General features: G+C 35.3%; 1 protein-coding gene across 4 annotated transcripts in view; it reads left to right on the forward strand.

The window, feature by feature from the left end:
- TASP1 (taspase, threonine aspartase, 1) overlaps window positions 1-17,608 on the forward strand; it is a 199,315-nt gene that overhangs the window by 139,512 nt on the left and 42,195 nt on the right. For all 4 annotated transcript variants that reach the window (XR_001145711.1, XM_004687161.1, XM_012728473.1 and 1 more), the window contains exon 12: window positions 13,524-13,634. Coding sequence is in view for 3 of the 4 variants with exons in the window: in XM_004687161.1 (XP_004687218.1) it covers window positions 13,524-13,634 (111 nt within the window). In the remaining variant the exon portion in view is untranslated. The remainder of the gene's footprint in view (window positions 1-13,523; window positions 13,635-17,608) is intronic.

Consider the following 17,608-nt stretch of genomic DNA (forward strand, 5'->3'; position numbering starts at 1 on the left):
AAATTTAGAATTTTTTTTTATGAGTCTCACAGTGGTGCTTCACTTGATTTCTTTGTTGTCTGACAGTTTTGTGGGTGGAGGATCTTTATTTTTCCACTTTTAAGAGACAGGTCCAAAATAGACCTTGCTTATATATGGAATTACCCAGATCCTTAGAGTGACATTTCAGCACTTATCTACGCTTAAACATAAAAGCTCTTTATGAAATTTGAGTGTGTGTGTACCTGAGTATCTAGATTAATTCACTGTTTTCTAGTCCAGAAGTTCTTAAGAATGACATTTCAGCTTTATCCCAGATTATTAATAGCTGTTTATAAAGTTGTGATAGTTTTATGTTATCTGTTTATATGTACATGCAGGAAAACTAAAGTATTTGTCTTCACTCAAGTTTAGATAAAACTTTTAAAAGTATGTCAATAGGCTATTTTTATAGTTTCATTCTTTATTTTATTAAAAGACCTGTACAAGTTACTTTTGAGCATAGTGGTTTTTTGGTTATAATTTCTTAGTCATCAAAATTTTCTTTACTTGAAAAAAATCAAATTTTCCATACAATATATAATTCACAGAATCCCGTTTATAATCCTTATCCCTCTTTTCCTGTTATTGATAAAAATTTTCCTGTGTGTTATGTTACTTATTTTTTCCCACCAGATACTTGCCTTTGTTTTTGTTTTTTTCTCATTAAAAGTTTTTTTTCTAAATTTTTTTCCTCAAATTTTATTGATTTGCCAGTTTTTAAAATGATTTTATTTATTTATGCATACAGAACTGGGGTACAGACCAGGTACCTCAAGAGGTAAGGGGTGCTGAAATGATTCACCAGAGACAGATTGGGGAACAGAATAGGCAAATGGATGAAGTACATTGCTGAGGGGAGCAGCGGACGGGTCAGAAGAAGTCTGCCACATCATGTGGATCACCTCCAGGGCTGGGGATGGAACTCACACTGAAGTGGCTGCCGCTAGCTTGCAATGCTGCACTTTAACCCGCTGTGCCACCAGGGAGGGTCTGAATTGCCAATTTTTAAATTTACTCTGTAACTTTGGGGTACAGCTTTATCTCCCACCAGATATTCTGTCACTTTTCCCTTTTTCCCCTCCTCTCCACCCCACTGCCCCTCTAGTTAACCAGTTTGTTTTACACATTGTCTAAAAAATATACTTCTTGTGTTTTTCAAGTTTGTTTTACTTGGTTATTTAAATTTCACAAATGTGTGAAACCATCTGTTAACTGTCTTTCACTTTCTAACTTCATGTAGCATTATACTCTCAATATCCATTCATTTTATTCCTTTTTTAACATTCATTTATTTAATTTTTTTTCTTTTTTCTTTTGTTTAATCTTCATTTTGTATATTTTTTTCATCTCAGTTGTAATCTTGTGGACTTCCTACCACCACTTCACCTACATGCCATCACCATAGTCCCATGTGCTCTTCCTGCTCATCCTGTTCCCTGCTTCTCCCCTGTAGAATGTCTCTGGTTTATAGTTGTTAATTGATACTCATTGTTACTTTATTACAGTTACTATATATATATATTTTTTTTTTTCACCCAGATCCCTTATACTCCTGCTATAAGTGAATCCATTTAATATTTTACTTTTTCTTTCTGGCTTATTTCACTAAGCATGATCCTTTCCAGCTATACTATCCATGTTGCTGCAAATGGCATGAGTTTGTCTTTTTGATAGCCAAGTAATATTCCATTGTGCTTATACACCACATCTTCTTGATCCGTCATCTATTTTTGGATTGACTGCACATCTACAATACTGTAAATAGTACAGCAATAAACGTAGGGGTACAGGTGTCCTTTTGAATTAGTGTTTTTGTATTCTTTGATTAGATACTTTGAAATGGAATTGCTGGATCATATGGAAGCTCCATTTTTAACAGTTTGAGAAACCTTCACACAGCTTTCCATGGTTATTTATTCTTAAAGGCACTGTTTTATTTTTAACAGTTGAGTAGTATTCCATGGAGTATATATTCTATAATTCTCTTTTCCAGTGGTCTCTAAATGGCCATTTTTGTTGGTTCCATGTCTTGGTTATTGTGAATAATACTGCTATGAACAAAGAAGACATTTATATATATATATATATATATATATATATAAAGGAAAAGTTCTCTTTTAAGGATGTCCTCCTTACTGTATTAAGAAGACCCAATATCCTTATCTCTTTTCAGTGGAGAACAGAGAACTTAATTCTACATGACTTTGTTTATTATGCCTTTATTAGTAAATTTCCTAATTGACCTTTCCCTTTCTTCCTCCTGATCTCACTTGCCTTAGTTAAACTATTTAAAATGGTATCAAAAATCATAAGGGTGATTCACTCAATTTTATTGCACATTTCCCATGTATACGGAGGTATACAGGTATTATTAAACTTTTTATAGACTTTTCCCCTTCTTATCAACCTGTTTGATGCTTGTTTGATTATTTGCCAACCTAAAAGACAATAGAGAGGTACAGGATGATTTTGCTTGTGCCCACACAAATACATGACATCTTCATTTAAGTTTACAATGTAAACACTGTAATGTTTCCAGACCTGAGTGGTAGCCTCAAGAGTACTGAGATATAATAAACATTTGCAATTATCTAACTGTATACTCTATTGATGCAATAATATATACCAAAAAAAATTTGAAGCATCCAGAAACTTGAAATCCAGAAACTTGACAGGAACCACAGTGTTAGCAATTAACATTTGCATATTTCTTCTACTCTCAACATTTCTGACAGACCTGGACACCAAATATGTGTGGGGTTTCCCCACACCTTATTGGTTCTCTGGACACCAGATGGTTGTTCTAAAATTGAACTCAGTTCCGACACTGTTTACGTGGAGACGATGTCAGGTCCCACAGATTAAGGGCTGCCTTTGCCCCTCACTACCCCAAAATGCCAATCATAAGTCCCAGTTGTCAATTGTGCTTCTGACCATTGACTGATTATAGGAGGTTCCTATATCCCTGTCTTCTGTTTGATTAATTTTCTCAGAACTTAGGAAAACTGGTAAGGGATGCATGCTCCAATGGGTTCACTTATCTGCAGGCTCAAGGTTTAAAATAATGAGATTCTAAGTGTGGAAGAATTTTAATAGATTTGGGTTGCATAGAAAGAGAGAGTAGGAAGATTTCAAGCAAAAGTTACCCAGTAAAACTTCCAAAATTACCCATTCTCTTCATGGGCAAATGCCCAGCCAAATAAGCTTAGCCCAAAGCAGGGATGTGGAGGCCTGAAAGCTTGCCACAAGTCTAAGTTACCTTTTGTCTGGGAACTGCAAGGAAAGGGTTAGTAAGGGTTTAGTCAGGCCTCAGAGAGCTGGGACAAAAGAAGAAGAGCTCAAAACTATATATCACATAATCCATTATGAAGTCAAGATAATAGATGTTTTTGTTTCAGCCACAACAAGAACAGCTTCCCCATGTGAAGGGGAAAGTTATAGGGAGTTTACAAATGAAGGTGCAGTAAACAAAGGTAGCTGATTTAAATTCTAATGGAAGATTAGATCTTCCCATTACTGTGAGGGAAAGGACCTTTAAGAGAAGTCTTTCTGAAAAGCAACTTCAGAGGAGAGTACCTCCTAAGAAATTAACCCTTTGTCAAAGACATATTTCAACTTGGTAGATTTTTACTGTTATAGTTGTCATATAGAACATTACAAGGATTTTAGGAGCTACGTGCTTGGAAACCCCAGAGGAAGATCTATATGATAATATCACACCATTTTAACAGACTTTCAGACAGAGTCTGTGTGAAGCCATTTTTTTATTGCCATGATAATAGTATTTATTTACTTAAAGACAAAGTTCACCAGAACATACAAAGTAGTTGTATTACTGCTGTGTGAATATCAGGTGCTAACAGATTGTTCTGTTGGACTACTCAGGAGCATGCATAAAGACAGGAGGGGAAGAAAGGATTTCAAATAGTTCCCAATAAAACTTGCCTATCCCCTTGTCGGCACATGTTTAATCAAACAAATCGGGGGGTATGGAGGCCCAGAAACTTGCCACAAGTCTTAATATATCTTCTTGCAAGGAAACACATGGAATATGTTTGAGAGTAGACCACATGCTAAATCACAAAATTAGTATAAATCTATCAGGACTGAAATCATAAAACACCTCTGACCACAATGGTATCAAACTAGAAATCAACCACAAAAAGCAAGCAGAAAAATATCTCATGTGTAGGATGAAAAACTGTTGCTGTATGACTGTTGGATTAATGAAGAAGTCAAAGAAGACAAAAATACCTGGAAGTGAAAGTGAAGAATGAGCTATTGAACTTTATGGACTGCAGCACAAGCAGTAATAAGCAGGATGTTTACATAAATATTGGCTTACGTAAAAATAATGAAGATTTCAAATGTATAACGTAATCTTGTACCTTAAACTAGAACAACAACAAATGAAAGAAAAATCTGCTGGGAGGAAGAGAATAGTAAAAGTTAGAGCACATGTAAATGGGATTCAAAATCAAGACACTTCAAAAAGTCTCAAATCAATGAAATAAAAAATTGATTTCTTTGAAATAATAAAAATAAGACTAACGTCTAGGTAGGCTCACAAAAAAAAAAAAAGAAAGAAAGAAAAACTAATCCTTTATCCTGATTCTAAAAGCAGAGAAGGACATCACACACAAAAAGAAACTAAAAACTAGTATATCTGGTAAATACAGATGCAAAGACCCTCAACAAAATATGAGCAGACTGAACTGGAAAATACTTAAAAGGATTCTACATAATGACCAATTGTGATTGTTCAACATTTGCAAAACAATGATGTATAATAATTCATTCCACAATAAAGGTAACCTGAAAATCATACCCCTTGGTTAGACACAGAAAGCATTTGACAAGATTCAGTTTATGATAAAAAGTCCTCTTAAGTGGAGATAGAAGGAACAAGCCTAAAGCATAATGAAGGTCATAATATATGGCAAACCCACAGGTAACATCAAATTTTATGGTGAAAACTGAAAGTACAAAACAGTATGTTTACTTTCAACACTACTATTCAGCATAGTGTAGGAAGTGCTAGCTAGAGCAATTAGGCAGGAGAAATATATACAAGGACCCCACTAACACTATTTGCAGACAACAAATTTAATTTGATAATTTAGTTAGAAAATCCTAAAGAATCCATTTAAAAACTCTTAAAAATAATAAATCAGTGCAGTAAATTGTCATGCTACAAAATCAGTATATAAATATGCAATCAATGAAATAGAAGAGAAAGAAATCAGTAGACTCATTTACAATAACATGAAAAGAACAAAATACCTGACGACATATTTAACAAAAGGATTTTAGGAACCTGTACAACGAAGCATTAAGACATTGTTGGAAAAAAAACAACACAAATAAATGGAAGGATATACTCTGTTTATGGATTGGAAGAATTAATATTGTTAATTCCCACCAAAGCTTTGTGGTATTGCAGCCATGAAAAATGATGTAGAGGTTTCTAAAATATTAAAAATAGATCTATTTAATATCCAGCAATTTCATGCCTGGGTATGTACCCAAAGAATAAAAAAACACTAATTTTCAGAAGATATACATACTCTAATGTTCATTGTTTCTCTATTTTCAATAGGCAAATTATGAAAACTACCTATGTGTCCAGTGACAAAGAGTAGAATAAGAAGAAGTGGTACAGATACCAAATGGAATATTATCAGCTATAAAAAAAAAAAAACTGAAATATTGCCATTTCTGAAAACATGAATGAAACTACTGTGGGAGATTATGATAACTAACACAAGTCAAGAGGAGATAGATACAATGGGATGAATCACTCGTGTAGAATATGAACAAACAAAACAAAGAAACACACAAAACTAAATCCAACAAATCATTAAAAACTGACTGTAGACTTGAGACTTCAAATAGGGCTAGTAAGGGGTGGGGTGCAAAGGGAGGAAGGGGGACCCAGTGGGTTATGGTGGAGGATTTTAGGTGCTTTGATGTTAAACATGTTGTGGTAACATCTTAAGAGTTATGAATCTATCTGTCTTAATCATCTACAGTGTTGCAAATCAATTGCCTCCATAAATACTAGTTTTTTTAAATGATGGGATTTTTTTTAGAAGAATGAATTTGTAGTCCTTGAAACTATGCTTATCACCAGAAAACCATCCCTACTGATGACAGCCATGAGCAGTGGTAGACATGAGTTGTTGAGGAAAGAAGTAGTTCTCAAGGTTTGTTGTAGGAGTCTCTGAGTCATTGATTTAGTGCTTTACTCTTCATTCCCTCTTGGTGTTTCTGTCATTTGTCTTCCTGAGCCTCAGCTTCTTTGGGTTTTTCATTATCAAATGAATGCTGTGATAGCCATACCACTGGGATTTTTTGGAAATGAGAAATTATTAGCTTACAGCTAAGTTAATATATCATATATGATTATGGAGACAATCTTATGGGCTTTTCTTCAAACACAGAATATACTGGTGCTTCATTAATGCAGCAAAAGAAGTGCGTTCGGGAATTTTTCATTAGAGAATATTCATCATTCCCCATTTCCTTTTTTTTCTGTTGACCTGCAGTCTCTTTCTCTATCTGTGATAGTATATTTCCTTTTCTCAGTATATGGGTAGCTCCTCTAAGAGAAAGTTGGCATTCAAGTGATTTGGCAATATATATATTAAACAGAAGAAAGCAAATTTATTTTAAAGGCAGTGGTTCTTTGTCAAATGTAATGGAAACATGGAACCTTAGTGACTGCCTTCTGGCTACAGAATTACTCTCTTGGTAAGTCTTTACATGTTGAAGAGGAAGTACCTATCGGGTTGCTGCTTCTGGGTGGACATGAATCTTTAAGCTGAAAATGCTGCTAGGATTATGCCTGTTTAGACTGGTAGAGCCTTCAGGAATTATTATTACCCTGTTCTCCTAATTTTTAAGGTGAGGGAAGAAAGCAAGTTTCAGAGAGGTAAAATGACTTGACCAAATTCAACGAGACCTTACCAAATCTGTAATCTAACTTCCTGATTCCATAACCCAATTTTGTAACATTCATTTGTGTTTCGTGAACATTTGTGCATTTTTCTATCCCATCTCTGATCCCACTTCCCTAAACTCTTGGTCACAGGCAATTGTTTTAGGTTTAACACCTGACTAAAACCAAAGTAGTTAGGTTTCCCTGTCTTCTTAAGTCAGATTCATGGCTCCTCAGAATGTTAAAACTGATAGAGGAAGACTGTCAAAGATAAAAGTTGTCAGTTACAGTGTTCTGGAGCTATTGATGGTCATTATCATTGATAGAGAGGAAGCTGTGTCCATCCAACTGTTCCTGAAACTCATCACATTACTACATCTTCAGAAATTTGTTTTTTTCTCTTGAATTTCATAAGCCATCAAGGCTTCCCTTGTAGTTAAGGCCATTCTAATTAAGATTCTGGCACTAATGATCAAAAGCATATGAACTCCTTGACTCTTCTACGTGAGTATTGATAGTGATTCTATTTTCAAATTACTTCAAAGTTTTTATCCTTAAAGGAATGTTCAAATTATACACATTTGACTATCTCTTACCATGTGTATAATTTCATTCTACAGCAGTTACAGACTTAGATATTTAAAGAAGTTACTTGAAACATTTTGTTATGATAAATGAAGCTTTAATATTATTTATTAATCTATGCTTACTTTGTGCAAATACTTGGTTATATATCAGTGGAAATTTATATTTATGTCCAGTATCCTAAATGTGTATAGAAAGCACCTAGCCTGCCAATTAGAAATCAGAGACATTCTGAAGGAGGGGGAAGAGCACAGGGGACTATGATGATGGTGCTCAGATAAATTGGTGGTGGGAATTCTGTGGGGACTACACCTGAGAGGAGAAAGCAAACATTATACAAAAATGATGATGTGAAATATATATAAATAAATATTGTTATTTATATATAATATATATAACATATATTATTATATCTATACTATATATCTATATTAATATATATTACTATATAAAAATAGCCCATGCCTAACATACATCATGTGTTTGTTTTTTTTTCTTGGCTGGAAAGACTAAGAAATAGTGTTTCATTTTATGCAGAGATTATATAATATAATAACTTGAGAATTTGATACTATCACCAACACCATCAAATTACCGAATGCCAGTTGAGCACTGGTTCCAACAATTGTAGGTGGCTCACGAGGTAGGTACAGTAAATCCTTTTCAGCATGATAATCTTTAAGAACCAGCAAAATGCAAAAATGTCTTCCTTCACCAATATTACTACCGAAATGTTTAAATAGCACTGTTGGAGGTCATGTATGTAAACTTAACCTTCACAACAACTCAGAATGATGTCTTTTAATAGCCATGATTTTATAATTGAAGAAACTGACATGAATTAAAATGTGTGTGGTGTTTTGTTTAAAAATACAGTTGTCACCTGAGATTGTCACCTGAGATTCAAAACAGTGGGGTCTGTGTGGGTCCATATTATTTTTATATCACAGTAATATAAATCTTAGTACTTGCCCTGAAAATTTCAGAATCTTCAAATATATTTTAATCATTGTTTTATTAAATAACTGAAATGAATCATACCAAGCAAGATGAGCCCTGATATAAAGCTTCCAGGGTGCCCTGGGAGCCCCAATAAAAAGAAACACTTCTTTTAGAGCACTCTCATAGTACAGTAGGAGGTTGGGTGTTTAGAGTTTGGGAATGGAGGAAGGCAATAAATAAGTGGGATGGTTGTTAGTTATTAACGGGACTTCAAGGTATATCAAATATCCCCACCCCAGAGAACTTGTGTCTGTAGAAAAAGCAAGGAAGAATATAGACAAAGAAATAAATAATTACCTTTATGGGGAAAAAGAAGTCAGGTAGGACAGTGATGGCCTCTCTGGAAATCTCATGGAAATGGAGTATAGGAAGTTTACTTTGGCTGGAATATATGATGTATAAAAATGAATAGGGAGATAGGTTAGAAAGAGAGCTGGTATCATGCTAAGAAGATTTGACATCATTTTAAGGGCAATTAGGAGCCACTGAGGCTTTTGAATGGTTTAATGATGTGATCGATCATTAAACCCAGCAAAATATGCTGGGTGCATATTTTGTACTAGAGTAAAACTTTGCTGTATCTCTATTTCCGGGCCCCCATCTCCATTCTAACTACCCATCTAGTTCTACTGACAGAATGTATCCCAGACTCAATATCTGCGGAGTCTCCATTGCCACTAGGCTTTCTTAAGCCTCTATCTCCTCTCAACTATACAGTCACGCAGATCCCTTAGGGGCTTACTGCTTTCACACTTGCCCTGCCAATCCATTCTTTTCTGCAGAGTAGTCTTACACAAAAACAAATAAAAACTGTCATTGCCCTAATTAAAACCCTCCATTGTCTTTTTCTCACATTTGGGATTCCAAACTCCTTGGAATTCTCCTAGGGTTCTTCTGTAACCCTACATGGCCTGGTTACCTCTTTCTGACTTCTGCCTCTGTCATTTTGCTCTTGCCACACTCTAACCTTTTTATTTTTTAAACACCCAACCCTCTCCTCACCTTAGGGTCTCTGCATCATTTCCCTAGAATGTTCTTTCCCTAGAACTTCACATGTCTAACTACTACCAAAAGATGCCTTCTCAAGTCATATAATAAAGAAGTCTTTGTGCCAATGATGCCCTCCATTTACCAGGATTTATTTTTTAGACAGCACTTACTGCTGTGACTGGATTTATTTACTGTTTTGTGAGTTTATTTTTTATCTTCATTTTATGAACTGCTAGTGTCTAGAAGAGTCCAGTGCATAATAGATATTTATTGAATTAAGAGACTTTTAATGGTTAGAGATTTGGAATTTACTGTAGTGTTCCCCATAAAATGAAGTGTATTGATGATCTTGTTAACAGAAATAAAGGGAGTGGTGACTGGTGGAACAGCAATCATAAATATAATGGACAGAATTTGACAGGATTTGAAGTGTTGAACTATTGGATATGGACAAGGTGGAAGGTTTTGAGCTTGGATCAGTTCGAAGAAATCTAGGAAAAGGGGCCTCCCTTGTAGTGTAAGGGGTTGTCTCAGCATTAGAAAGCCATTGGCAACTACAGCAGCATGAGTTATATACCAGCCAGGGAACTGACTCACATGGTGCAGCAGACCCTTCCTGTCTCACTTGCTGCTCCCCCCTCAGTCTGCCTGTTTTGCTCCCCACTCTGTTTCTGGTGAATCCTCTCACTACTCTACCCCCCAACACCTCTGACTTACACCCCAGCTCCTGTATGCATAAATAAATAAATCTTTAAAAAAATCCAAGAGAAATTCCCAGGGCTAGTGTAGAAGGGATTGATTTTAGAGGTGATTAGTATGAGTGTTGGTAGGGTAGAGGTATCCTGCAGTAGTTGAAAGGTGAGTTTAGTGTCTAGTTTCTTATTCCTTGAGAAGCATGAACAAACAATAAAGCACCATGGACTCAGATGAGGGGAGAAAGTAACATGCCTTGTTCAGCTGTAACATAATAGCAAATCATTGCAACTCTCCAAGCCTCAAGTTCTTCACCTATAAAAATGATAACAAAATGCCACCTAGTATAGTGTCATCAATGACTGTGAATTCCAAGTTTCTTTCTTCCTTCTATATGAAACTAAGGATTAAAAATATTAATGCCACAATTTCAGTTTATATTGTTTTCTTTGCAAAGCAATGCATGCATGTGATTTTAAAAGTAAAAAAATATATATATATATCCAGGCTTACAATGAAAATAAGTAATTTTCTGTCCCACCCACCCTCAGTGTCCTCTTATGGCTATTATATATATATATATATATATTTATATATATAATAGTTTATTTTTTCAACATTTTGTGCCTTTTTCCATCTCAGTTGTAATCCCCATGGACTTCCCATCACCAAATCACCTGTTTGCCATCACCATAATCCAGGGCACTTCTTAAATCTATTATTTTTAACTTTCTCTCTTTTCACTCTCTTTGCTATTTCCTCTAGAACTTACATCTATGATTGAACATAATAATCCTATTACTTCTTGATTTTTCCAAGTTTAGATATTCTTTGATAACAAATTTAGATATTTTCATTTTCACACTGTGGAGGATTTAATTTCCTTTTACTTCCAACCCGAAACTACACAAAGCTGTGCCTGCCTCTCTTCCTTATTAATGCATTATCTCTCTCTCTTTTTTTAAGCTTGTGATCTTTGCCAGTTTTCATCTTTGATTCCGTCTTTTGACATCTGAGTCTATTGTGATTGCTTCCTTTTTTATACAAATTTTTTGTTTTTCTGCAATGAATGTTTGTCTCACTATTTTTGACTTTATTTTTTATTTTTGTACCAATATCTTTCATTCTCAAAGTTACTCAAAATCTAACGTGAACATTTCTTTTTAATAATTCCAAATTCAATGGATATTCTCTAAGTTTAATTTTTTCACTCTTGGAAATACTCTTCCAGTTTCTTCTGGCTGCCTGCTCCAATTTGTATTTTGGCCCTCTGAGCCTCCAGAATTGCATTGTGTCATCTGAGAATCCCTGTTTTCATTGTTTTGTATCCTGTTTCCAGATCTTCCCCCCAATCCCATTATTTTGCCAAGACATCCTACCAGCTTTCTGAGGAGTGAATAAAAGGTAAATTTTTGAGACTTTGTAGGGTGTTATTCTGACATTCATACTTGATTAATATTTTAGCCAGATATAGAATTCGAACTTGGAACTGATTTTCCCTTAGCTTTTTCTTTTTTTAAGATTTATTTATTTATGCTTATGGAACTGGGGTACAGGCCAGAGGTGTGGGGAGTGAGAGGATTAACCAGAGACTGAGTGGGGAGCAGAACAGGCAGATTGACAAAGTACATTGCTGAGGGAAGCAGCGGGTTGGTCAAGAGAGGTCTGCAGTGTCATGTGGATCCCCTCCACGGCAGGGATCAAACTCATGCTGAAGTGGCTTTAGCTGATCTTTAAGAATCTTCTGTGTATGAGTCACTCTTGGCATCTGGAAGCCTTTACCAGTAGGCAAGGACAAACAATATTTTGAGAGTCTCTCAAGTCGTCTTTATTCTTGAGCTGATTAAGCTGATTGAGTAGCTGGAAAGGAATTATCTAGCTTCTTTCTTGGAAGGTATCTGTGACTTTTTGCAACCTGTGAGCTTCCAGGTAAAGGGAGTTGGGTACTTCAGAAATTAACATAAAGACTTTTAGTTCCCTGATTTCAGTTAGGAGACTTTATCCTGTCCTGGACTAAGTCTGATGCCTCCAAGTCTCAAGTCTTTCTGTTTCAGCCTCTATAAACAGTAACTATTCTAGCTTCTAAAGAGTTGAGGAAGAAAGTGAAAATTAGGTCTCTAGATGAGGGATTGACAATTTTTTGTTTAAGGAACAGAAAATAATGATTTTATATTTGGGGACCACATCGATCACATATACTTTTTCTTCCTTTTAAAAAATAACCCTTTAAAATGTAAAATAAATATTCTTAGATGTAGGGTGTGAACTGAATAGGTTTAAGGGACATACTTGGATACTTACAACCATCTTCATTTTAGTCCCACCTTGCATGTCTGCCTTAAGAGGAACTTGAAGGATCCAATTTTTCATCCTTTTTGGGTGGCTTCTTATAGGTGACTTCAATTCTCTCCCCCAGGCCCCACACCACCACCCTATGGAAACAGGTTTCATCTTTCACAGCTCTCTTGGTAAGCAGCTACTTCCCTCAGTTTTCTGGTATTTAGGGGAGCAGTGGAGATAATGTATGTGTTTAATCTACTCAATTTAACCAGAAGCTCCCCCAAATCCAATTTGCTTGGTTTTTATTTTAGTACTTTCTTTGATAGTGTTTGGGTTAATTTTGTATTTGTTTTCCACGTGCTTCCTCGCTATGCCAGATGTTTGAAGATGTCCTTGGGGAGGAAAAATGAGGGGTTTTAAAATGTAGTGTTCTTGAAATGCTCACAATAGCTCAGTGTGTGAGATTTCAAAGAGGCCTAGTTGTTTCTAACCACCAGACTCTCAGAAATACAGTTTCATCCTTATTTGTGTAAACCATCAGGAGCATTTTTAAATGTTTGTAATAAAGTTTGTGGCTTATTGTTTAAAATTGAATTTAAGGTTGTAAATCAAAGCTTTTGGTGGCATGCCCCTTACAGCAGGGAGAGCCTGGTAAGTGATCCCTAAGAGCTGATCAAAGGGAGTTGCTGAACATTTTTTCCTATATTTGTGTTTGGGTCCTTTAATCTGGTAGTGTTTCCAATTCTATTCTGAATACAATAATATGTGCTCCACCCACACTCAAGTCTTGGCGGCATCTGACACTCCGTTTGCCAAGTGTTCCCTATTTGGGCATAAACCTGCCTTTGCTATCAATCGTGTACTAGGTATGAAAAATAGTGATTGTCAGCAAATGGGCAGCTTTCAGTATCTTACTTATACCTTATTTTTTTGTTGTAGTTCTAGTACTCAGATGAAAATTGGAAATTAAGTAAAATTCACTGAAAAATCACCACTAATGGTTTCTGCCTAGGTTCACCTTTCTTGGCCAGTGAAGATGGAGTGCTTGGAGGAGTGATTGTTCTCCGATCTTGTAGATGTTCTGCAGAGCCTGACTCTACCCAGAACAAGCAGACACTTCTTGGTAAGTTGGATGTGTATGTTATGTGTTTCTTTCTTTTTCATATTTTCAAGACATGGAAAGATTTATATCCTTAAGTTAATAAACTGTGGGAAAGGTAGGGTAATCTATTATATGTAGTCATCTCTAGTCTACTACTCTTTTTTATATAGTAAACATGTAAAAAATGAATATTCATTTCTGAGCATATAATTAAAGCATTTTTCAAATCAGCTTACAACCTAGGACTTCTATTAAATCCAATATTGAGCTTAGTGAATCATCTATTTATCCTCTGCTTTAGTCCACAAAATCTTTGAAGTCATCTGTAACACAGTAGCAATATCATAAAAAGGAGCTTCTTCCTGTTTCCTCTCCCAGAAAGAAATCAGAACTCTGTGAAGAGCTACTGGCCTAGAAAGCCTGCCTGACTTCGTTGCTTATTAGCTCTGTCACTTTCATGCACCATTCTTACTGCTCCATGCCATTTCCTTATTTGCCAAATAAGGTGTCTACCCTGCCCTAATCATAGCAAGGAATGGTCAAAAGAGCATTTTGCAGATCTGCAAATGTCCATCCAGGCATATAGTTTTGTTTCTAACCAAGTTCACCAATGGGGATGAAATCTAGCTCTTCCACCATTTACCAAGAAATGAACTTGGGGGATCTGCTTCTAGCCACCACATGAGTGCCCTTTTCTAATCTACTTACTCAGAATGGATTTTCTAATTCATTCATCCAAAAGGGACATTTTTAAATATCTGCATAAATATGCCACATAAGCTAGCAGGAGGCCCTATATGCTATTTTTTAAATTATATTTGGGAAGGTTGGGTGGGGCTTTATAAACAACAGAAATTTTTTCTCAAAGTTCTGGAGACTGAGAGGTATAAGTTCAGTGTATCAGCATACTCAGTATTTTGTAAAGGTATGATTTTTTATTTTCAGACAGCTTCATTTTTTTTACTGTCCTCACAAAATGAAAGGGACGGGACAATCAGATTTCAGAGATCTCGTATGTTCATTGGGGATATTGGTCTATAGGTTTTTTTTGTGTGTGTGATGCTCTTGTCTGTTTTTGGAACCAGAGTACTGTTGAAAAAAATAGATATTAGTTCCTCTTTGAAGTTTGATAGAACTTACTGGTGATACCATTTGGTAATGGGTTTTGTTTTGGGGGGAACTTTTGAGTAACTTCATTTCTAGTAATTGGTCTGTTCAGGTTTTCTGTTGATTCCTGGAAGAAACAAATCCAATTGTCTTAGAAGACAGTGTACTTCTAAAAAATTATTCAGTTCTTTCAACTTTTCCAATGTGTTGGCATAAATGTGTTCGTAGTCTCTTATGGTGCTCCATATTTGTGAGTTGTCTGTCATAATTTCTCTTTTACTTCTGAATCTATTTATTAGCATTTTCTCCTATTTTTTTCTTAGTCGTTCTACATAGGGGTTTATTTGTTTTATTTTTTCAGAGAACCAGCTTTTGTATTCATTGACCTTTTTACTGACTTGTTTTTACTTCTATTTCACTTATTTATACTCTACCTTTTATTACTTTCTTCCTTCTATTGGCATTTGATTTCAGGTTTCTTTCTAGATCATTAAGTTATAAGTTTACATTATGTATTTGAACTCTTTCTCCCTAATGTATGTCAGTTTGGTATATACTTCCCTCTAGAAAGTTTTTTTTTTTTTCCTGCATTGCAGAGGTTCTAATAGGTTATGTCTTCATTTTCATTTGATTCAGGTATTTTGTAATTTCTACTTCGATTTCCTCTTTAAGCCAGTAGTCATTCAGTAATATGTTGTTCAACCTCTACATATAAGATTTTCCATTTTTCTTTTTGTGTTTTATTTCTATTTTAATACCACAGTGACTAGAAAAATTACTTGCAATGATTTTAGTCTTTTTGAATTTATTTGCACTTGATATCCACCATGTTTGGGGACCCAAAGTGATGTCTATCCTGGATGACATTCACTCTGCATTATAGAAAACAATGTACTCAGCTTTTGGAGGGTGCAGTACCCTATAGTTGTCTAATAATCCTACCCTGTCTAATACCTTATTTAAGGATATTGTTTCTATGTTCACATTCTATCTAGTTGGCCTGTCCATTGCTGTAAGTCCTCTACTACTATTGTGTTGTAACCAATGTCTAGTTTTAGTTGTGTGATATATTTTGATACACCTTCATTTGCTATACACATATTGGTGAGTGTTATGTCTTCCTGATGTATTGACCACTAAACCATCATATGATGTCCATGTCTGTCTTCTATTACCTTCTATAATGGGAAGTTTATTACATCCGATATGACTGCCCTCTCTTCTTCTAGGTCCCCAAAGTAAATCCTAAACCTCTAGTAACCACACTATTATTGTCATGATTATTTACATTCACATCCTGGCCTATATTTATAGTTGTCGTTTATATTCTGATTAGGGGTTGATCCCAAACAGTTACATTTAGTAATCAATATTGACAGTATCAAGATTTTATAAATATTATTCACTGTAGATCCCAGTTTTGGAAGATTGGACCGATAATGGAGAAGGCTTTGTCATAAACCTCTGCTTATAAAAGAAGAAAATTTCAAAAATCAAGTTCAAGTATAGTTTCATGTGCTATTCCATTAGTTACTCCAAATCAGCCACAACTTAAATTGCTTCATGTTTGGACCGTGATTTTATTGCTTTATAAAATTCTCATGAAAACATAACTTCACAAAGTTGTGATTTCTTAATGCTTAGTAATATCTAGCAACCAGAAATGCTTAGTAGTCTTTCCATCCCGTGTTTCCAAATAAAACAAACCAATTCCCTAAATTAAAAAAAGTAAGTTCTATACATTGTTCAAGTGTTTTGCACCAAGATTACTATAATCAAAACAGTATTTCACTTTAATATTTCCTATGTCCACTCATTTCTGAAAATCATAGTGTTTCCACTGAACCACAAGCACAACTTCAATCAACTCTTACTACCACTTGACGGCATTTACATTATTCCATTACTGAGTTTCTCCTCCTGACAAATACATCAATTACAAGAATCCCAGTGAACTACTTCCAGGGTGGGTGAATCAAATGCAGGGCAACTGTCAAGGTCCTTTGTTGCTGATTAGTGAATAGAGTTGGATAATATCAGGTATGAAGGACTTTCAAAGTCCTCTTTTGTGACACTGTTACAGTAACTATGTCTATAAATTTATTTTCAAGAAGTGGAACTTGATTCCCTTTTCTTTGAGACTCTCTTCCAACATGTAAGATGTCAAAGTGATAATGTATGCTTTTTGAGGTTAAGTCACAAAAGGCATTGTGGCTTCTTCTTTTTCTCTCTGTTGAGTCATTCTCTGGGAAAGACCAACTACCATGTCATTAAGATACTTATGCAACATTATGGAGAGGTCCACATGGCAAAAATGTTGACCTTTCCAACAGTTGGTGAAGCACTGGAGCTTCCTGCCAATAGCTTCATATTGGAGTACTCCTTCATATGACTGCAACCCTAAGCAAATTTCTTGACTGAAATCTCAGGAGAGGCAGTAACACCCAATAATGCCACACTTCAATTCCTTACCCACAAAAATTGAGATAATAATATGTTTTCAGTTTTAAAACTACTACATTTTGGAATAAGTTAAGCAGTGATGCATACTAATAAATCTTTTAAATCACCTTACAGCCAAATGACTCTATAATTTGTCCCAAAAACTACAATGACAAATCAAGGTGTTATGCTGTATCTTTAGGTATCTCAGACAATTAGATTTCAGTTTGCATCAGTAGTCCAGGTTCTTCTCCTTGGGATACTCTGGAACAAATATGATCACTGCCCTCCTACTGTGAAGTCCCTTATAAACTTTTTTCCAGATTGCCTCCTTAGCTTCCTCAACTCTATTCATCAGTCACTCCCATACTCCCACAGACTTCTTTCTTTCAACTTACCTATGGCTGACCCAAAGAATTTAGTTGTGGGCTCAAAAACAAAGGTAG

The sequence above is a fragment of the Condylura cristata genome, unplaced genomic scaffold, assembly GCF_000260355.1.
Source record: "Condylura cristata isolate star-nosed mole 26May11 unplaced genomic scaffold, ConCri1.0 scaffold00022, whole genome shotgun sequence".
In the NCBI taxonomy this organism is placed as follows: Eukaryota; Metazoa; Chordata; class Mammalia; order Eulipotyphla; family Talpidae; genus Condylura; species Condylura cristata.